The sequence below is a fragment of the Gymnodraco acuticeps genome, unplaced genomic scaffold (assembly GCF_902827175.1).
Source record: "Gymnodraco acuticeps unplaced genomic scaffold, fGymAcu1.1, whole genome shotgun sequence".
NCBI lineage: Eukaryota > Metazoa > Chordata > Actinopteri > Perciformes > Bathydraconidae > Gymnodraco > Gymnodraco acuticeps.
Genome location: NW_022989895.1, coordinates 879 through 25,000, shown reverse-complemented (window position 1 = coordinate 25,000; position 24,122 = coordinate 879). Strand labels below are relative to the sequence as shown.

The 24,122-nt window shown below is 42.4% G+C and overlaps 2 protein-coding genes across 2 annotated transcripts in view; one reads left to right on the top strand and one right to left on the bottom strand.

Moving 5' to 3' along the window:
- The window catches only part of ptprn2 (protein tyrosine phosphatase receptor type N2), a gene marked incomplete at its 5' end in the record, with an annotated part of 47,772 nt that extends 43,276 nt beyond the window's left edge, over positions 1-4,496 (top strand). Inside the window, 2 exon segments of the mRNA XM_034205532.1 lie at positions 171-244; positions 2,867-4,496. Coding sequence (XP_034061423.1) covers positions 171-244; positions 2,867-2,935 — 143 coding nt within the window.
- An 18,028-nt stretch (positions 4,497-22,524) lies between these two features.
- On the bottom strand, positions 22,525-23,409 carry LOC117539366 (dnaJ homolog subfamily B member 6-like; the record flags this gene model as incomplete). Its single annotated transcript, XM_034205523.1, is given in 1 exon segment — positions 22,525-23,409. A coding segment is annotated over 1 exon segment (112 nt), but the record flags the coding sequence as incomplete, so codon positions are not given.
- Between the last annotated feature and the right edge of the window lie 713 nt (positions 23,410-24,122).

Sequence of the window (24,122 nt, the reverse complement as noted above, 5' to 3'; positions counted from 1 at the left end):
AACGAGGAAACCGCCCGTGGCTCTGGTCCAAGTCCTTTCCCCGGGATGAATGTAATAATTCGTCGCCGGGCGGTTTCTCTAAAGGCAGCGCGGCGTACGGAGAGATTGACAGATGTGAGCTGCTGGATTACGGCTTTGAACTCAGTCCAACTCTCCCTCTGTTCTCGCAGGTGCTAAAGAGATTGATATCGCCGCTACCCTGGAGCACTTGAGAGACCAGAGAGCTGGGATGGTGCAGACAAAGGTAAGGAGTTAGGGAGGAGGGAAGGAGGGAGGAAGGGAGCAGCCATTCAAACATGTCTTTGTCGAGTGGAGATGTATGTCCTGAAATCAGCATCGAAGCACAACCTGCTGACTCACTGTTGTATTCATTATTATTTTCTGGAATCATTTGATGAAAAGGTTTTTTTTGATTAATCTGATTTAGAGTCTGAAATATCAGGATGTTTGATTATCCGTCACAAACAAGCTCCAACCAGAGACTTTTAGGCATTCTTCTAGTGTGTTGTTCACATGTGGGACCCTGTGGTGCTGTTGGGGTCAAACACACTAAACATGAATTAATCCAAGTACCGTCTGTATTCCCAACAATATGACATCTATGATTACTTTTTGCAAATCACTTAAAGTTCAAGATGGATTTATGTAAAAAGAAAATCCACTACACCGTGTTCATACACGTGGGTTTTCATTTTGAATGGAGAGCAAATACGGCTCCGGAGTTTCAGGTGAAAGAAATCCTTCCATCATTTTTCTTTTAGTTAAAATTAAAAAACAGATACATTTGACCTCCGACAGGTGCAAAGGAGAGAGGAGAGGAGAGGGAGGGAGGGAGGGAGGGAGGAGGGAGGGAGGGAGGAAGGAAGGAGGGCGGACGATTGTCTACTTCATATTAGGGCTGCTCAATTAATCGTATTTTAATCGCCATTACGATTATGGCTTGCAATGATTACGAAAACAACGTAATCGAAATAAAACGATTTTTTAAATTATTATTATTATTTATTTTATTTATTTTTTGGTTTTTCAGTTGAGTTATTCTTAAAGTTCAGGATAATCAACTGTTAAAAACAAACTGTTCAAATGTGTTTTCTCCAATAAATGGATGTTTTCAAAGTCAATGAATAATCACATTTAATATCGCAATTACAATTATTGACCCAAATAATCGAGATTATAATTTTTGCCATAATCGAGCGGCCCTAATTCATATCCACCGGATCAGGAGGAGTGATGTGCTCAATCCAATCTGTGCTGTACATCGATAAATACATTCAGACAAAAGAAACTAATGTAAAAGCACGAGACAATGAAACCGTCCGTATAGCCACAGACTGGAAACCCTCATGATGTCAAGACATTTTAAAACTCGACTGAATAGAAAACCCCAATAACTGATAACTAACAGATAATAACTCATTTCTGCATTCATCACAGCCTCTTATATGTTACTGCACTTTATCACCAGGCAGAATAAGACTCTTCTACTTGACGGCATTTTAGGGCTTTTCGCCAAATTGACAGTTTTGTTGTAAAAAGGTGAAATAAATCCAACTTGTTCCGACTATTATCAACATGTTTCCTGTTTGAATCTCAAAAGAGCTCAATGTTACTTCTGTCGTCCTTCGCCTCAATACATTTCCTCTCCTGCAGGAAGGACCAAAGTAATCCTAATGAAGGCAGCAGTGTGTTAGCTTTCATTGCTGCTGCTTTCACAGCGCTGTCCTATAAGTGAAGACGAGGTGCAACATGTAGTCAGGTTCTAACATGTTGTGCATGCGTGCATCGATCCTCCTCCTCCTCCTCCCTCCTCCTCCTGCGCATCGATCCTCCTCCTCCTCCTCCTCCTCCCTACCTCCTCCCCCTCCTCCTCCTCCTCCCTCCTCCTCCTGCGCATCGATCCTCCTCCTCCTCCTCCCTCCTCCCAGACCGGGACACTTCTAAAGACTCAGAACTCCTACGTACCTTTCTCTCTCTGAGGGCAGAGAGAAACTCCAGCAGCGCCTCACATCAATCACACTCTGTGGGCTTCCTCAGGGGAGAACTATGAGTGGGATTCACAAACAAACACACACACACACACACACTGAGAGAGAGAGAGGTGAGACACACACACACAGAGAGAGAGAGAGGTGAGACACACACACACACTGAGAGAGAGAGAGAGAGAGAGAAAGAGAGAGGTGAGACACACACACACACACACTGAGAGAGAGAGCTGAGACACACACACACACAGCTGAGACACACACACACACACACACAGCTGAGACACACACAGACACACACTGAGAGAGGTGAGATACACAGACACACACACACTGAGAGAGAGAGCTGAGAATGAACACACACACACACACAGACAGCTGAGACGCCACCACTGAGAGAGAGAGTGAAACACACACACACACACACACACACACTGAGAGAGAGAGAGGTGAGACACACACACACAAACACATCCTGCAGAATCTCTCTTTAAAAATGGATAAAAGCACCATCATTTTTACCACAATTGAGTTTTTCTGTGTCGTTTAAACCACGTGTTCTGAGGCTTTCCGGAGTCACACACATCCATGAAGAAAGGAACGCGGAAACAAGTCAATAGATCACAATAAAACCATTTTAGCTTCTAGTTTAATTACAAGTTACCTGTGAACACGACTAAAACCTTCCTCTTCCTCCTCCTCCTTCCTTTCCTCCTCCTCCTTCAATCTCAATCTTTATTCTATTTGCCACATTTACAAACAACCTCGGCTGAACAGGAACAAATACAATATATAGAATAAACACAAACTAGAAAATATATAAAATGTTAAAATGTTCAACTAGTATTACAACTCTTCCTCCTCCTCTTCCTCCTCAGGAGCAGTTTGAGTTTGGGCTGACAGCCGTGGCCGAGGAGGTGAACGCCATCTTGAAAGCGCTTCCTTAAAGGAGGCATCTCACCTTCCTCCTCCTCCTCCTCTTCATCGCTGAATATCGCTCTCCTTCCGCCCACTCCAGCCCGAGATCTTCCTCTCTCTGTCTCTCCCTCCTCTTCACCTCGATATACAAACTGTATTCTTATGAATGTCGTGCCAGAGATCTCGCCTGGATCCATGTTGGCAGAAACCTGTTTGTGTTTTCAGTGATTCCATCTTCTTAAAGCGAACTCCTACTGCGGGACTTTTTGCCAAAATGAGTCCTGGTTTCTCCTTACTGTGATGTTGTTCCTGAACATACCGTTATAGTGCCACTGACGAGCTGCTGTCGTGACGTCGAGTAGAGATTTAAAATAACGTTGGAAAGCTGATCGGCACGTTTCAAACCTGCCTAGCTATCTGTTGTATTCATTATTACAGATGGCAGTTGATTTTCTAGGATAATTTGATGAAAAAAGACTTTTTTTTAGAGTCTAAAATATCAGTTTGTTTAATTAACCGTCACAAATGACAAAGATAGAAGTTAATTTTTACATTTTAGAAGCTGAAACCATCGATTTTTAGGATGTTTGCTTCACATTTGGGACCCTGTGATGCTGTTGGAGTCAAATTAACCAAAGACATGATTACAGAAATCTAAATGACAACACTATCGCTCACAAATACCGCCTTTCTCTCACAATTCCCACCAATATGGATAACATTTGTGATTATTTGCAAATACTAAATCACTTAATGTTCAAGATAGATTTATGGAAAAAGAAAATCCACTTTAATAAACACTTGCATTTTTAATGGACAGCAAACAAATCTATGGAGTTTCAGGTAAAAAAATGTAATCCTTCTCTAATTTCTCTTGTAGTTAAAATAAAAAAATCTGATTAATTTAACCGCCATACTGTACGGAGGCCCACAGGTGCAAATGCATCCAATTAGGAGAACGTTCCAATTAAGAAAAACACGTTGCGGCTTCAAAAACAATGTCATTATTTGTATTTGTGTCGTTTTTAAAGCGGCAGCGTGTTTGCACCAGTTGGCCATACGGGTTTAAAGAACTACAAAAATGGCCGCCGGTACATTTTCTGTCTCTTCTACTCATCGCAGCAGCTCTCATTCATCATAGTACTTTTAAAGTTAATGTAAAAATCATAATATTGTACAGAATATTAACGAATCGATGTGTTTTGGAAATACACTCATTATATACTCACATGTACAGACGTTGAAGTGTGTGTGTTGTATTTTGGGGATAAAAGCCTCACAGATTATGAATTTGTTCTCGACATATCAGGTGTTTTTTTAATCCTGATTACACACGTTGTCACTGTTAATATTAGATGTAATGCATATAACCCAGATATATATGAATAGAATCAATAGATTATATTTAAGCCAAAGTGAAAGTTGTCCCTCCATCTCCGCATATCGTGATATTGTGACCTCGTATAGACAACTTTACGATATGTAGTGCTGTCTGAAAAGTACGGAGAGCCTCAATGATGATATAATAATAATATATTTTGTGTGAAGAGTAATATTCAGATTGGTAATAAATCAGAACAGATTATACTGCGCTGCTGTCTGTGTGGGTTCTTACAGATACTTCCATCAATATGTACTGCACGACCGCACGTTTAATTATTATATCTGATAAATACCTGCATGGTTACTTCGAAATGTATTCTGTTGTGACCTGTAAAAAGGGATTGTAGCCTTTGCAGACCTTTTCTTGTGAGGCTGAATATGCTTCATGAAACACAGGTAACTAGTAATTGTAACGGATAACAAATGACATTGATAGAAGTGAATTTTTACATTTTAGAAGCTGAAACCATAGATTTTTGGGCATTTTTGCTTCACATTTGGGACCCTGTGGTGCTGTTGGGGTCAAATGAACCAGACATGATTACAGAAATCTAAATGACAACACTGTCGCTTTCAAATATCGTCTTTATTCCCAACAATATGACATTTATGATACATTTTTGCAAATACTACATAATAGGTCCTCTAAGACCTCATTCACACCAACGGTGTTTCAGGGCCGGTCGGAGCTGGAGCTTGAAAAGCACCGGGTTTTCCTGTTCACACCGCAGCCTCTTAGCTCCGGAATCCGGTTCGTTTCAAGCACCAAAAAATTGTCCGGCCAGAGCAAAAGCACCGCATACGTCACGCTTACGTCGAGGCGGGGGCAGGGGCGGGATCAACTCCTGAACAACAACAAGAAGCCGGCGTTTTATCCAGTTTGTACACAACGATGGAGAAACTTAACAAGCAGCAGTGGTCCACTGAAGAGACCAGCTACCTGCTGGGAATCTGGTCTTCCGAAGAGGTGCAGAGGAAGCTGGAGCACAATCGGCCATTGTTGTTGTTGTTGTCGGTGTCAGCTGTGAGGGGTTTCCGAGCGGTTTGGCTTTATGAAGCAGGCACGAAAACGGTTACGTCATAACGCAAACGATGACGCAATGACGCAGCACCAGTCGGACTCTGGGCGGTGTGAAAAGAGCCGGAGCTAAACCGAAGAACCGGTTCTGAACCTGAAAAGCTCTAGCACGGAGCTTGAACCGGAGTTGCGTTGGTGTGAATGAGGTATTTAAGTGAGTTTCTTTGGTTCATATGTTCTGTGTTTAATTCAGGAAGTGAACCTATATGTTCATCAAATAGTGTGTGTGTGCTTTAAACTAAAACGGTGCACTCAGATGTTATTCCTGCTTTTTGAACAGTAGTAAGTGCTCATGTGTTTCATTGTGAGGCTGAAGGAAACACAGGTAACTAGTAATTGTAACGGATAACAGGTCATTTCCTGCTTTATATCCCTCCGTATCAACAGCGAGATATTCCGATTTTGACGTATCTCACTCCAGAGACTTATCCAAAGCTCTACTTTAGAAATCCCTAAATTAAAAATCACTTTGAGTTAAACCGAGCGTCCACAGAACGACACGCAGTCGTTTCGTGACGCATTAATCCTCCAATCCAAATGGGAGCTGACAGGATATCATCGTAGCAGCGGAAACCTCAGGAAGCAATTACCATGAATACATTTTCTAATAAACTTGTTCCCATCAGACGATAAGCAATTAAACACGCGTAATTATGGTTTCCATACAGTCGATTCTAAGCTGATTAACTCGGTGCTTTACAACCTGAGATGATACGAAGAGGCCTTTTGGTTTGGTGTGTGCTGGTTAGCGATGGCAGCTCATCAGCACATCGTATGCTAATGAGGCGGAAGGAAGTGAGATGGTTATTACAACTGGCACACACACACACACACACACACACACACACACACACACACACACACACACACACACACACACACACACACAGAGACACACACACACAGAGACACACAAAGACAGACACACACACAGAAACACACACACAGAGACAGACACACACACAGAGACACACAAAGACAGACAGACACACAGAAACACACACACAGAGACAGACACACACACAGAGACACACAAAGACAGACAGACACACAGAGACACACACAGACAGACACACACACACACAGAGACACACACAGAGACAGACACACAGACAGACACACACACACACACACACACACACACAGAGACACACAGAGACACAGACAGACACACACACACACAGAGACAGAGACACACAAAGACAGACAGACACACACAGACACACACACACACACACACACACACACACACACACACAGAGACAGACATACACACACACACACACAGAGACACACACACAGACAGACATAGACACACACACACAGACATAGACACACACACACACACACACACACACACACACACAGACACACACACAGACATAGACACGCACACACACAGACACACACACACACACACACACACACACACACACAGCCATAGACACACACACACACACACACACACACACACACACACATAGACACAGACATAGACATGCACACACACACAGACAGACATAGACACACACACAGACAGACATAGACACACACACACACACACACAGACATAGACACACACACACATAGACACACACACAGACATAGACATGCACACACACACAGACAGACATAGACACACACACAGACAGACATAGACACACACACACACACACACACACACACACACACACACACAGACATAGACACACACACACATAGACACACACACAGACATAGACATGCACACACACACAGACAGACATAGACACACACACAGACATAGACATGTACACACACACAGACACACACACAGACATAGACATGTACACACACACAGACACACACACAGACATAGACATGCACACACACACAGACAGACATAGACACACACACACATAGACACAGACATAGACATGCACACACACACAGACAGACATAGACACACACACACACACAGACATAGACAGACACACACACACACACACACACACACACACAGACATAGACACACACACACATAGACACAGACATAGACATGCACACACACACAGACAGACATAGACACACACACACACACAGACATAGACAGACACACACACAGACACACACACACAGACATAGACACACACACACATAGACACACACACAGACATAGACATGCACACACACACAGACAGACATAGACACACACACACACACAGACATAGACAGACACACACACAGACACACACACAGACATAGACATGTACACACACACAGACACACACACAGACATAGACATGCACACACACACAGACAGACATAGACACACACACACACACAGACATAGACAGACACACACACAGACATAGACATGTACACACACACAGACACACACACAGACATAGACATGCACACACACACAGACAGACATAGACACACACACACACACAGACATAGACACACACACACACAGACATAGACACACACACACACACACACACAGACATAGACACGCACACACACAGACAGACATAGACACGCACACACACAGACAGACATAGACACACACACACACACACACACACAGACATAGACACACACACACATAGACACAGACATAGACATGCACACACACACAGACAGACATAGACACACACACACAGACAGACATAGACACACACACACACACACACACACACACACACACACACAGACATAGACAGACACACACACACATAGACACACACACAGACATAGACATGCACACACACAGAGACAGACATAGACACACACACACACAGACAGACATAGACACACACACACACACACACACACACAGACATAGACAGACACACACACACATAGACACACACACAGACATAGACATGCACACACACACAGACAGACATAGACACACACACACACACACAGACATAGACAGACACACACACACACATAGACACACACACAGACATAGACATGCACACACACAGAGACAGACACTAAAGCACCCAGATATTGTTCTAAACTGTATTAAAGTAAACAGGTATTATCTTGAACTGTATTGAAGTGAACATGTATTATTTGGGACTGTTTAAAGTAATCCTATATATCTAAACCTTCTTACTTACACTCCATGACCCAGAGACCCTGACACACACACATACACCTACTGTCTCCATGCAGCACACACACATAAACTCCTTAACCCAGATATCAGCAACACACACACATATGCCTCTGCTTATCAGCATGCACACACACACACATACACTTTCCCTCACTAACACACACACATGTTCTTTTTTCAAGGTTCCTCTGAGAATAATCCCAAGCACAAATATATCTGTGTACAATGTTTGATTGTTTTAAAAGAATAGTTCGTGTGAAGCCTTCCCTGGGAAATTAAAGGAGTTGGGTCCGGTGGAAGATAAGAAGTGGCTCTCCACCTCAAAATATATCCATATATACTGTTGTGTAGTCACGCAAAAGGCCCCCTGTTTCTGACTGGCTGGTCCCGATACCTGCATCGCACAGCAGTAGAACTGGGAGTCCGGAGTACTCTGTAAACTTGTATTGGTGTTTTTTACCATTAAAATCAGATTCTTGTTATAACTTTTATGCCGGTGTGTTGAACTCCCTCTTTTATCAATCTGACCAGGCTCATCTAACGGACTTTGAGCCACCACTATTGTGTCTGCTCCTACAACACACACACACACACACACACACACACACACACAGACAGACATAGACATGCACACAGACAGACACACAGACAGACAGACAGACAGACACACACAGACAGACAGACAGACAGACAGACAGACAGACAGACATACACACACACACACACCACACACACACACACACACACACACACACACACACCACACACACACACACACACACACACACACACACACACACACACACACACACACACACACACACACACACACACACACACACACACACACACACACACACACACACACACACACACACACACACACACACACACCACACACACACACACACACACACACACACACACACACACACACACACAGGGCTCTCAGTCCTTCTGACACACGTATTCATGCCGTCTCAAAAGAAAGTGCCGTTTCTTTATTAGAGCAGCGATTCCCAACCAGCCGCACCCCGAGGCTAACAGAAGCTCATTTCAATATAATAACAAAATACTTTAAATATCCAGAGACGAGGAACCGTTGCTCATGTTAGGTATTTATTATTACACAATCGTCTGCACAGCGTAATGCAATGACTGGATGTTCAATGTTAGTAAAGACACACAGACTTGTAGATGTGTATTTTGATATTCAAAATTACTCATATGTGTATGTATGTAATCAGCTTCATTTAATCAACCTATAAGAATCAATTAAAGTATATAGTATTGTATCGTAGCTTATCTTATGGACTCCTAATGTAAAGTAGTGTGTCGTAACGTAGCAGTAATGTATTCTTATCTTGTCTTCTCATGTATTTTATTATCTGGTCTTATCGTAACGTACTTATTATATCGTAACAAATATTATCTTTTCTTGTCATATCGCAACCTAACGTAAGACAGAGAATCGTAACAAATCGTAGCTGATTTTGACTCATCATATTTAATTTAATCGGATTGTATCTCATCTCAACTCTTCTTTACGTAAACTATTGTATCTTAATTTGTCTTATCGTATATTTTATTGTCTTATCGCAACGTACTTATGGTATCGCAACGTAAGGTAACAAATTGTATCAAATCGTAGCGGATTTGATCTCAACTCATCCTATCGTAACGTATTGTATCTTATCGTAACTTTGTATATTTTATTATCGTGGCTTATCGCAACTTACTTATTGTATCGTATCTTACAGGGCCGTCCCTGGCCAACAAGAGGCCCCACGCAAAGTGATATGATGAGGCCCTCTGTTCTACCGGGGGGGGGGGGGGGGGGGGGGGGGGTCCTCACAAGATGAGGCCCGACACAGTCTGCATGATCGGCCTGTAGGCACGGCCCTGGTATCTTATATCATATTATCTCGTGTCTTATCGTAGCATAACGTATCATATCTCAACTCATCATAACTTAACTATTTTCTTATCGTGTCTTATCGCAATATACTTATATTATCTTATGGTGTCTGTCGTACCTCATCGTGTCGTAAAGTAAAGTATTGTTTAAGTTCACTTTTGCGTCGAGCCCCGTCTTTACTTTTGACTTTCACACAATAACACCAAGTAATAGTACCTGGTCCGGTTGCAGTCAGAGTTTAATATATATCTTTATTCTGGACATGCATGTAGAATATGTTACGTATATGAAGTACAAGTTGATAACGGCTGCATTAGATTCACTTCAGTTGGTTTCAGGAAAACCTTAGACTTCCCATGTCAGTATTTGGTCTTCCAGCCTCATGGGTGGAATATCCCCTTGTGGATAAGTCAACGAAAATAAGTGATTTCTTATTAATGAACCCCGTCCTGTTGAATTACGGGGCAGAACTTGACTGTAGATTTAATCAGATCTACTTTAAAGAAGTAATTACTTAGTGCATTAAAAAACCACTTAACTCCCAAGTAACGTTGCTGTGTTTCTGGAGTGAAGTCCGTGTGGTTTTGCATTGTTGTGCGGGTCTTTGCACGTCTGAGTGATAAAACCACATGCTGACAAACATGTCATCTGGGAAACGAGAGTGTTTGCTTGTTGGGAAAAGTGTCTGGGAAGCTTTCCAGGACTTCCCAAAGAGAGAAGCCTTGTTTTTCCCTGCTGGTTGAAAGGAGAGCAGCTTGCAGCGTCTGTTCCTCTCATGTCTGTCCAAGGCCTTCGAACCTTTGATCTTCTGTAGAAACAAACAAGCTTTTCAACTCGGCTCTCCAGGCTAGTGTCTCTCTTCTTCTTCTTCTTCTTCTTCTTCTTCTTCTTCGAGGGTCTCTGTTTGTCAAAACGCTGATCCTGAGAAAACTGATCTCGCCTGAATAGTTGTGCAGACTCGGGCGAATGCATGATTTAAAATGTGGACTCCCACTATGCTGTCAACAGTAAGCATGCTATAAAGATAGGATAAAAACAACTACTGTGATTTTAAGAGATATATCCAACAATAAATATTTGGAAAAGCTATCAGTATGTAGTGTCTCTACTTTAAAGAGTCCTTTCCTGCTGATGTTCAGGTGTATATCAGTATGTAGTGTCTCTACTTTAAAGAGTTCTCTCCTGCTGATGTTCAGGTGTATATCAGTATGTAGTGTCTCTACTTTAAAGAGTCCTCTCCTGCTGATGTTCAGGTGTATATCAGTATGTAGTGTCTCTACTTTAAAGAGTCCTCTCCTGCTGATGTTCAGGTGTATATCAGTATGTAGTGTCTCTACTTTAAAGAGTCCTCTCCTGCTGATGTTCAGGTGTATATCAGTATGTAGTGTCTCTACTTTAAAGAGTCCTCTCCTGCTGATGTTCAGGTGTATATCAGTATGTAGTGTCTCTACTTTAAAGAGTCCTCTCCTGCTGATGTTCAGGTGTATATCAGTATGTAGTGTCTCTACTTTAAAGAGTCCTCTCCTCCTGATGTTCAGGTGTATATCAGTATGTAGAGTCTCTACTTTAAAGAGTCCTGTCCTGCTGATGTTCAGGTGTATATCAGTATGTAGTGTCTCTACTTTAAAGAGTCCTCTCCTGCTGATGTTCAGGTGTATATCAGTATGTAGTGTCTCTACTTTAAAGAGTCCTCTCCTGCTGATGTTCAGGTGTATATCAGTATGTAGTGTCTCTACTTTAAAGAGTCCTCTCCTGCTGATGTCCAGGTGTATATCAGTATGTAGTGTCTCTACTTTAAAGAGTCCTCTCCTGCTGATGTTTCAGGTGTATATCAGTATGTAGTGTCTCTACTTTAAAGAGTTCTCTCCTGCTGATGTTCAGGTGTATATCAGTATGTAGTGTCTCTACTTTAAAGAGTCCTCTCCTGCTGATGTTCAGGTGTATATCAGTATGTAGTGTCTCTACTTTAAAGAGTCCTCTCCTGCTGACGTTCAGGTGTATATCAGTATGTAGTGTCTCTACTTTAAAGAGTCCTCTCCTGCTGATGTTCAGGTGTATATCAGTATGTAGTGTCTCTACTTTAAAGAGTTCTCTCCTGCTGATGTTCAGGTGTATATCAGTATGTAGTGTCTCTACTTTAAAGAGTCCTCTCCTGCTGACGTTCAGGTGTATATCAGTATGTAATGTCTCTACTTTAAAGAGTCCTCTCCTGCTGACGTTCAGGTGTATATCAGTATGTAGTGTCTCTACTTTAAAGAGTCCTCTCCTGCTGATGTTCAGGTGTATATCAGTATGTAGTGTCTCTACTTTAAAGAGTTCTCTCCTGCTGATGTTCAGGTGTATATCAGTATGTAGTGTCTCTACTTTAAAGAGTCCTCTCCTGCTGACGTTCAGGTGTATATCAGTATGTAATGTCTCTACTTTAAAGAGTCCTCTCCTGCTGATATTCAGGTGACTGTAGCTATGTACGAATGACAATAAAAGCCTTGAATCCTTGAAAATGCGATTTAATTAAAGTGTTTCTGGGATGTTAGCAGCGAGGTTCAACATCTGGCTGAGCAGAAAAGTCAAACCCTTCAATCAGGAAGCAAATCTCATCTCGTTGCCGTTGGTTATTAACGAGCTCTCAGCAGCCACAATGACATTTTACACACTTTCATCCCTTTCCCATCATGCACCTGGGGGATACCCTGGCATTTGCTGACCATCTTTAATCCCGCTCACTGTCACTCATCATAAGTGAGTTTATCAACACACATCTCATCTAACCGACACTCCTCCGGGACCCTAAAGCCATTTGCATACTAAGATTGCTTTCTTTTTGCTCGGCTGACAACGCGCCTCCTTTGCATAATTATTAATGATAAAGAGACGCTGAACAAATGTGTCAGAAGGTATTAGCGTCACGTACACAAGTCGATTCCAGAGGAGCTGTTTAGTGACGGAGGGCGAAGGGGGGGGGGGGAGAGATAGATAGATAGATAGATAGATAGTGTCCCCTGGTCTCCCAGTGGTGTGCGTCACTCTTTAGTGTCCCCAGGTCTCCCGGCTGTGTGCGTCACTCTTTAGTGTCCCCTGGTCTCCTGTGTGCGTCACTCTTTAGTGTCCCCTGGTCTCCCAGCTGTGCGTCACTCTTTAGTGTCCCCTGGTCTCCCAGCTGTGTGTGTCACTCTTTAGTGTCCCCAGGTCTCCCGGCTGTGTGCGTCACTCTTTAGTGTCCCCAGGTCTCCCGGCTGTGTGCGTCACTCTTTAGTGTCCCCTGGTCTCCTGTGTGCGTCACTCTTTAGTGTCCCCAGGTCTCCCGGCTGTGTGTGTCACTCTTTAGTGTCCCCAGGTCTCCCGGCTGTGTGCGTCACTCTTTAGTGTCCCCTGGTCTCCTGTGTGCGTCACTCTTTAGTGTCCCCTGGTCTCCTGTGTGCGTCACTCTTTAGTGTCCCCTGGTCTCCCAGCTGTGCGTCACTCTTTAGTGTCCCCTGGTCTCCCAGCTGTGCGTCACTCTTTAGTGTCCCCTGGTCTCCCAGCTGTGCGTCACTCTTTAGTGTCCCCTGGTCTCCCAGCTGTGCGTCACTCTTTAGTGTCCCCTGGTCTCCCAGCTGTGCGTCACTCTTTAGTGTCTCCTGTGTGCGTCACTCTTTAGTGTCCCCTGGTCTCCCAGCTGTGTGAAGAAGAGTAGCAGCAGTGCACGAGCCTCACTGGAGATATAACGTATAATTACTTGAAAGATAATATTGTTCAGTGGAGAGAAACTCAAGATGTTTCTTCTGTGTGCCATTAAAGCAGCGGGTCCATATTGTGTCATCTGTCGTCTGTAATTACCTCTCTTTACCGTCGTCTCGCCCTCTGTGGATAATGCTCAGCGTCTATACCACAAGTGTTTCGTATGAGCGGTTTGTGGGGAACAGCTGAGCTCTTTTTACAGGACAGGGATAAAAAAGTCCCGCTAAACACGGCCTGTTCTCGGTGTAATAGCATGATATTAAAAAGGCCCACAGCGGTTGTTAAGTCACAGTTTTGCACCGCGACAGATGACCTTCTGTGAATGAGATTTACAAGCTAAACGTACATGTAGCTGTGTGGAAAATCTGTTTCATGTGTTGTATACAGAGGTGGGAGGGTACTTTAAAAATGTAATCAGTTACAATTACTAGTTACCTGTAGACACACACACTATTTTATGAACATATACATACTACATTAAAAACAGAGCAAATGAAATAAAAACGCCTTTTTAAAGACGTCTTTTTAATGTGTATTAAAATGTATTGAAGTCCCGCTAGTAATGCACATATTTTGAGAAATGCATCAGGGAATTCAGTTGCCTTTTTTTATTGTATTGATTAATCCATTGGTCCACACAGAAAGCTCTATTTCTCTTTTCTGACTGCCGTTAAAATGGTGTTCCTAAATTGTCCCGTCTTGGATTGTAGTTCTAATATCATTTGTAGTTTTTAGTGCATTAAGAATAATCTCAGGGGTCGTCTCCCTGAACAAATAACCCATAATGACCTTTGACCTCCCTGTGTTTGCATGTGATTTGATATCAGTATTCCTCTAAAGCAACCTGAGCATCATTTTTAATTAACCTATCCAGAGGTGGGGGGGGGGGGCTTTGAGAGAAATCAACCATCCATGATTCATTACATGTTTCCTGCTGAGCCGCTGAGATGGCAACCGTCCTAGCAACAGGAACCTAGCAACAGCAACAACTCTCAGCCAATCAGAAACTCTGAAGCCTGATCAAAATTGAGCCAATGGGGAAGTGTGATGATGTCGCCACAGTGAAAGGTGTGTGTGTGTGTGTGTGTGTGTGTATATCATATTCACTTGTCTATTCTTTAAAAAACATATATTGAATACTTAATGTTTTATTTAACATTCTGTCGTCCATTAAGCGTTTTTGAGGCTGTATTTATTTACCCAACATGCATTTCTTTCCCAGGTTAGTTGATTGTTGTTGATTTTTACATATGTTTAAGTGTTCATTTTTGTATTTTGTTAAGGGCCCCACATGCATTTTTTTCCCAGCTACGAGTCTGTCTTTATTTTAAAATACACTTCTGTTCATAATCTGGACGTTAACTTCCAAAATCAGGAGGGGAAAGTAATCAGATTCGTTGGCTCTTATGTGATGAGGGATGTTTTTAACTGTAGTCCAACAAAGTAGCTCTCCAATGAAAACCTCTTGTATTCCCTTTGAAGCAATGAGAACACAAACATGACATTTCTGATTCTCTTCTCTTGTAGTTCATTGTGATTCAGCCTAAGTACTACATAATGATAAGAGTGTGGATTTACAGCGTCCTCTCACATGCAGATGATCCATAAGTGAGGGTTGTTTGTTCGCTGTAATCATGCATCATTATTCAAAACGCGCTCTGTGCTCTGATGATATCCAGAGTGATGATGCTCTGATGTCTCTCTGCACACATCAGTGCAGTCCAGTAATCTGGCTTTTTACACACACTGTTCCCATCTCTACGCCGGCCGATATATAGTTATATATAAAGGCGTTATAAAGTGACACGTCTCTTCCATCAGGAGAAACGCACTGCAGCTTCAGAAACTTCAACAAAGTACATTATGGCGTTTCTGGAAAAGTTCATTTAAACTATACTACGTCTTATTTCGACATTAAACTGTCTTTTTTAAATTTATTTTCAATATAGTTGTGTTACGTTACATTTTGTCACATTACATTTCGTCGCTGCGTCACATTACATTGCGGTGTGTTACATTACGTTGCTTACATTACGCTGCGTTACAGTACGTCGCGTTACATTACGTCGCGTTACATTACGTCGCGTCACATTACGTTGCGGTACATTAAGTTGCATTGCGGTACATTAAGTTGCGTTGCACTACGTTACATTGCGTTACATTACGTTGCGGTACATTACGTTGCATTGCGGTACATTGCGGTACATTACGTTGCATTGCGGTACGTTGCGGTACGGTAAATTACGTTGCGTTGCATTACGTTGCATTGCGTTACATTACGTTGCGGTACATTACGTTGCATTGCGTTACATTACGTTGCGTTACATTACGTTGCATTGCGGTACATTACGTTGCGGTACATTACGTTGCGTTACATTACGTTGCGGTACATTACGTTGCGTTGCATTACGTTGCATTGCATTACGTTGCATTGCGTTACATTACGTTGCGGTACATTACGTTGCATTGCGGTACATTACGTTGCGTTACATTACGTTGCGGCACATTACGTTGCATTGCGGTACATTACGTTGCGGTACATTACGTTGCATTGCGGTACATTACGTTGCGGTACATTACGTTGCGGCACATTACGTTGCATTGCGGTACATTACGTTGCGGTATATTACGTTGCGGTACATTACGTTGCATTGCGTTACATTACGTTGCGGCACATTACGTTGCATTGCGGTACATTACGTTGCGGTACATTACGTTGCATTGCGGTACATTACGTTGCGGTACATTACGTTGCATTGCGGTACATTACGTTGCGGTACATTACGTTGCGGCACATTACGTTGCATTGCGGTACATTACGTTGCGGTACATTACGTTGCATTGCGGTACATTACGTTGCGGTACATTACGTTGCATTGCGGTACATTACGTTGCGGTACATTACGTTGCATTGCGGTACATTACGTTGCGGTACATTACGTTGCATTGCGGTACATTACGTTGCGGTACATTACGTTGCGGCACATTACGTTGCATTGCGGTACATTACGTTGCGGTACATTACGTTGCGTTACATTACGTTGCGGTACATTACGTTGCATTACGGCACATTACGTTGCGGTGCATTACGTTGCGTTACATCACAGATGGTTCCGTACATAAGGGGGAACTCTTATCTAAAAATGTTGCTATTTTTTTAAACCCTTATCTAAAAAGTAAGTTACGGACATAAGGATAAAATAATTTCGACATTACATACCATGTTGTTTTTTAGAAAATGTCAAAATACTTAACCGTGTCGGTTCTTTTAATATTTTTAACCTTTTTGCTACGATGTTGTTATGATGTTCACATGCCACTCCATGGCGTACTATACCAGTCTCTTTGTGGAATACATTTCTATACCAGGACGCTTCTTATTACATTTCAAGGCAAACCACACAATGACATATTTGATGAAATATGAATGGCCTAGTCTTAATGACTTTTTTAAGGTGTGCTATTTCTATTAATTTAATTATTATTCATTGCATAATAACTATAAAAACATATGTAATGGATGTTAATATAACATGCTATACTTTTATTGTTTTTATTATATTAAAGGCTTATATCACTATATTATAACATATCTTTGGGATGTTAACTAATGTCGTAAAAAGCTACAAGATGTTTTATTTAACAGTGAACCTTTAAAATGGATCAAAACGACCAGTTTTACATCTAGAGACACTGAATCATGCTTCTCTATTGTTCGGAGGTTTAAATCACTCCTTCCTTCCTTCACTAAAAGGACACTTGCTCGGAGGTTTCTTCTCTCCTAATCTGCTGAGTGCACTCTTGGAAAAAATCTCAGTCCAATTTCGCTGCACCTAAATCCGTCTGACAGCTGTTCCGAAGTGAATCACACCCAGGTGGCTTTTTGTCTCGCTTTGTGCGTCTCGTTTCTGCCTCGTTTCAATCCAAATCATTCTGTAAAACGGTTTGAATAAAACCTTGTTCCTATCTTTGACCCGAGCTGCTTCTTTATTTTATTCTCTGACCATCTTAAATCTTTGAGTTCTCTCCGCAGTGTTTGATATACAAGGGATTTATGGGTAATTTCTGCACCAAACCAATTAGGTGCTTCCAATGAAAGAGAAAACCCAGTTCCAGGGCTTGTTTGATTTAATCCAATCACAAGCGGCTATAAATGCAATTACATTTATTAATTTCCAGCGCACTTTGCATTTGTCGCGGTCACGACCTCCTGTTTCAACGGCTGCTGTTTTTATTAGAATAACAATAAAAAGGTTGAACAATAAACCACTTCTCTGCTCTTTGAACACAATGAATAAAACATGCATGATGCAAATGGGACAAACTGTGCGCTATAATCAAACCGCCGCCTCAAAAACAGCATATATTGTTAATTTAATGCATTTTATATGATTTTTTCTGTGCACAAAACACATTTCTGATGTTCTGGGAAACTGGATAATTGCTGCTTTTACACATTGCTCATTATGTAGAATTGTAATTAGTATTTTTCGGGTTAATACGCACTTTAACAGATCCTACCCTTCATGTCTATCTGTTTGTATTTAACCTAAAAATGACCCTTTTGCACCCGAACTAAGTAATGCTCCTCGCTCTCTAGGAGGTACATGTCCTCAAATTGAAAGTCAATAGGAGGATTTCACACGTTAATTGCTGATTTTTGCAATGTTTATGTCGACATTTGTAGTCTTTTTTGGGGTTATTTAACAGATCCTATCCTTTAGAAGTGTTGAATTATCATGTGTTTGTATTTAACCTCATTTCTCTCCATGTGGTGTTTGGGACACACACGCTCTTCAGGAGGTACATGTCCTCATATTAACAGGCCTTCCGAGTACATCGCCAGAACGCCGACACCTCCTCATCTCCACCGCTCCCATGTTTTCTTTTGTGTTGCCATAAATTAGTCTCTCTGCGTTTCTGCGCTGGGCTAATGCTAATGCTAATAATGCTAATGATGCTTTTTTTTTTACGGGGCGTGGTTTGCAATCCTTCCAGCCAATCAGACATAGGAACCTTTTTCTCTCACGAAAGTCCCTGCTCTCTAGCAGGGACGGAAAAGGGGGTGGAAAGGTTCTCATGAACTCATTTTAGTTCCGGCTCTTTTTGGTGTGAACGCAACATTTCAGGCGGCGCGTGAGGCTCAGGTTTGGGAAGGCTAAATAACTTTTTTTTTCATCTTACGCTACCCGCCTCCGGCGTCTATAGAAAAGAGATCAACTCAGTGAAAGCACCGCCTGCTGACCGATCAGAGCTCAGTGTGCGGAGTTTAAATCTCTCAAGTCATATTACAGGAAAAAGGAAATGCAGTTTAAACTGCCGTATGCAGAGAAGACGCCGACGTGTCGCACTTATCATTCATATCACACTGACATCACATTATCAATCAGATCATCGATCTCACAATATTTCCTTATCTGAGTCAGCTTCTCGAGCCGTATCTGGCCGTGCAACACTTAGTTACATTGTCACATATACTGTATGCAGACGTATTATTTTAAGCAACACATTAAGTTGACGAAACACTCAACTCAAATGTAATAAAGTCAGATCCCCTCGTGTTTTAGATGGGGCAGTATCATAAAACTGTTGTACGCTTTCAAACACTCGGTAGTTTATTTTTTAACGAGTTGTTCTGTATTCTCCTTGCAGCAACTATGTGGCTTGTATCCTGGATTATATGTTTAAGTCATCATGGATGTTTAAAGTTCATATTTGTCTAATATTAGTTTACTTTTCATTAATGAAGTATGATGTTGCGCTGTCAGCACACTTGTCCCTGTTTGTGATTGGTCAAATGTAGCTAACCCCGCCCCTTTCACGTGAACGCGTTCTCAGCTGGAGAGAGAAACCCTGGCTTGATTTACCGAGTTGATAACTAGCGCCGTAGGACCGTTTAGCGAGATCTCGTTTGTTAGGGTTAGTTAAGATAACTCAAGCATATCCAGGGTCTGTTGAACTGGCTTCGTGGTACAGGGCACAGGTGGCTGCATAGCAGCGCTAATGTCAAAGACATTATATTTGTATTTTTACCAGGATGCAGTTACACAAATATTTGGGAAGGCTTAGCCTTCCCTAGCCTACAGCACCCGCCGCCCCTGACTATATCGGAACTAAAGTGGGAAAAGTACTGCGGTGTGAACGCGCCTATTAGGAGGATTTCACACTTCAGTCAGAAACAGTTGCGTCATGACTTCAGGAGGAAGAGGAGGGTTGTTAAAACAAGGCGATAGAGGGAAGGTGGGCCACTGCCTTCTTCGACACTGTTTAATTAAACCCTTAGAGAATACTTTTCTGCATGGGAACAAGAGCCAGATGAGCTGCTGGGTCATGTGCATTCGTTCTGCCGCATGAATAATACAAAACACTGCGGGCTCATTCAAAAATATTCTGCTATACAGCCGCTGAGGTAGGAACAGTGTTTTGTCCCTGCTGCTGTTCAACAGAAGAGCAGCAGGTGAATCTGCAACGAAAACAAAGAAGGAATACGAGTTGATTACAAACTAGCGGGGTTTGAGGATTACTGTGAGGTTCGGTTGGTGACGTAGGAAAGGAGATATTAGATTAAACCTGCTCTAATTAATACTTTTAGTTCATTAACAATGGCTTTGTGTGGAAAGATGACGATTGTGACAAATCTACGGGGGAAGACAGGTGCACACATTTCCATCAGGAGAAACGTGCTTCAGAAAGGATGCAGATATAAAAACACAAAGGTTCCACATGAAGAAACATCTCCATCAACGTAACAACACATGCAGCATTTAGAGAACATTCAGCAACTTGAGGAGACATGGCAGCGTCTACTAAAAGCTGCAGAAACACAACGGAGACCAGGGGACACTAAAGAGTGACGCACACAGCCGGGAGACCAGGGGACACTAAAGAGTGACGCACACAGCCGGGAGACCAGGGGACACTAAAGAGTGACGCACATAGCCGAGAAACCAGGTGACACTAAAGAGTAACGCACACAACTGGGAGACCAGGGGACACTAGAGAGTGACGCACACAGCTGGAGACCAGGGGACACTAAAGAGTGACGCACATAGCCGGGAGACCAGGGGACACTAAAGAGTGACGCACACAGCTGGGAGACCTGGGGACACTAAAGAGTGACGCACACAGCTGGGAGACCGGGGGACACTAAAGAGTGACGCACTAAGCTGGGAGACCGGGGACACTAAAGAGTGACGCACACAGCTGGGAGACCGGGGGACACTAAAGAGTGACGCACACAGCTGGGAGACCGGGGACACTAAAGAGTGACGCACACAGCTGGGAGACCGGGGACACTAAAGAGTGACACACAGCTGTAAATTATCACAAATGTCTTGTTTAGTTTAGGCGTTTTATGTTCAGCAACTTTGGTGTTTTAGTTGAGAAAGTTAGCAACTCGCTCGGTGCGTCCTCAGGTGTTAGTGGAGACCAAAATGAAAGAGAACATTGGAAACATTTCAGATTAAAAAAGTGAAATCTAATACATGGACATGATTTTCTTTAAGCATTTATTGGTAGGAGTCCATAGAAACATTTCTCGGACATTTCCACTTACAGTTTTCATGACAACGAGCGGTCACGGACAAATAACCTGAAATTGAAATCTTTTACAAAAACACCTACAAGGTCAACGTGTGTCTGAATCAACAAAGAGTCCTACAGAGACGGAAAATAACACATTTGGAGAGGGTATAAAAGCTGGAGTTGAAAATGCTGCTGCCAGAGCGTCGATTGGTAAACAGAACATGTGCAAAAACAAACTGGAACAGCAATGCTTTTATTGTTGTGACGAAGGGGCTTTCATTCTGCTTTGCTCTCACATCCTCTCCCTCCTTGTCTCTATTAGTGCTGCAGATAACTGAGTATAACAGGGAAGTCTTTCAAAAGTGGACACAAGGATTGAAATTGGGCCATGAACTCCTGTGAGGTTTTGAAAAAGCTCATCAGAAATCCAAGATGGCCAACAATGATGGCTTGGAAACGTCTTTGTTTGCCTTATTTGAAGGGTCTTGGTGTCAAATCATACATTTCTGACCACGTAGAAACCAGATTTAGACAAGAATTACTAAAAAGCGTCCTTTTATTATCAGAAACACTGACGGCTAACTAAACCTGCTAACATTGAAGACATATATTAGTAATAGTGTGGTTAAAGGTGGGGTAGGTAAGTTTGAGAAACCGGCTCGACAGGGCCGGCCTTGACCAATTTGCTGCCCTAGGCAAGATTTTAGCTGGCACCCCCCCCCTGGGGCTGGGGCAGTTCAACTTGATTATGGGCGCTGTACGCAATATAGGCGTAGTTCTGTTAGTATAAGATAATAAGATGTACTTTGTTCCCGATAGCAATGAATATCTGAAGTGCTTTGACAACAAATCCATATAAAAACATCATCTGTGGAAGCCGTGGCGCTGTAAAAAGCTCGTCCAATCATCTGAGCCGGCTAAAGTAACTGGATGGCCTACCTGCCTGTCAGCCTTCCATCTGTGCACAAACTTATCTCGTGCCTCATTGGTCATGTGCGCGTTCGTATGTGTTGGAGGAGGGGCTCTGTGAGGAAGTGGTAGATTTGTTCCAGCTGTGTATTTTCAAATTCTAGCGCACTCGAGCTGCTTTCTCCAAAATTACATACCCCACCTTTAAGTGTCCCAAACAACAACAACAACAACAATTTGTGTTTAAAACGACACAGAAAAGCAGATGTCTCTAAATAGAACATTTGACTTCCCAATAGTCAGCAACATATAACTCAACACCTAAATGAATCCAGTTGTTTAACATCTGTTTAAAAGTCGGCTTTTACCGGCTGGAAATGAAGGAGAAATTGGTGGTCTTTTTTTAGAGGGATGAACATGGACATTGCGGTCCACTTCAGTTACAGCTATCTGCAGCACTATGTTTAAAAGGATGCACTAAATATCTTGACCTTCACTCATCCTCTCCGATGACTCTCTCTCCACCTGAACTCTTTTCAACTCGACACACAAAAATTGGAAACGTCCAATCACAGGAGATGAATTAAAAAGCTGAATCCACAGAGCTCAGCCGAACAGAACAACAAAGTGTTTTGGGCAGCGAGTGATCCTCTGCACGGCAGCTGACACACAGGAGGGGATACAGTGGGTTCAATGATGCATTTCAAGGGTGAGCTAATGCCACGTTTCGTTGAAATCAGTATATGATTAATAGAAAGTACCGAATCCATTGAACCGAGGGAAGTGTCGAGGAGCCCTTTTCTTTTTGGACTCCGCCTCCTTTAGCCACAGTTTCTTCCTCTTTGAGTCCATGTGTCCTGGAAGAGAAACCATGATATAAGTAGATTATTAGAGAGGACTCTTTAAGTAGAGACACTACATACTGATATACACCTGAACATCAGCAGGAGAGGACTCTTTAAAGTAGAGACACTACATACTGATATACACCTGAACATCAGCAGGAGAGGACTCTTTAAAGTAGAGACACTACATACTGATATACACCTGAACATCAGCAGGAGAGGACTCTTAAAGTAGAGACACTACATACTGATATACACCTGAACATCAGCAGGAGAGGACTCTTTAAAGTAGAGACACTACATACTGATATACACCTGAACATCAGCAGGAGAGGACTCTTTAAAGTAGAGACACTACATACTGATATACACCTGAACACCAGCAGGAGAGGACTCTTTAAAGTAGAGACACTACATACTGATATACACCTGAACATCAGCAGGAGAGGACTCTTTAAAGTAGAGACACTACATACTGATATACACCTGAACATCAGCAGGAGAGGACTCTTTAAAGTAGAGACACTACATACTGATATACACCTGAACATCAGCAGGAGAGGACTCTTTAAAGTAGAGACACTACATACTGATATACACCTGAACATCAGCAGGAGAGGACTCTTTAAAGTAGAGACACTACATACTGATATACACCTGAACATCAGCAGGAGAGGACTCTTTAAAGTAGAGACACTACATACTGATATACACCTGAACATCAGCA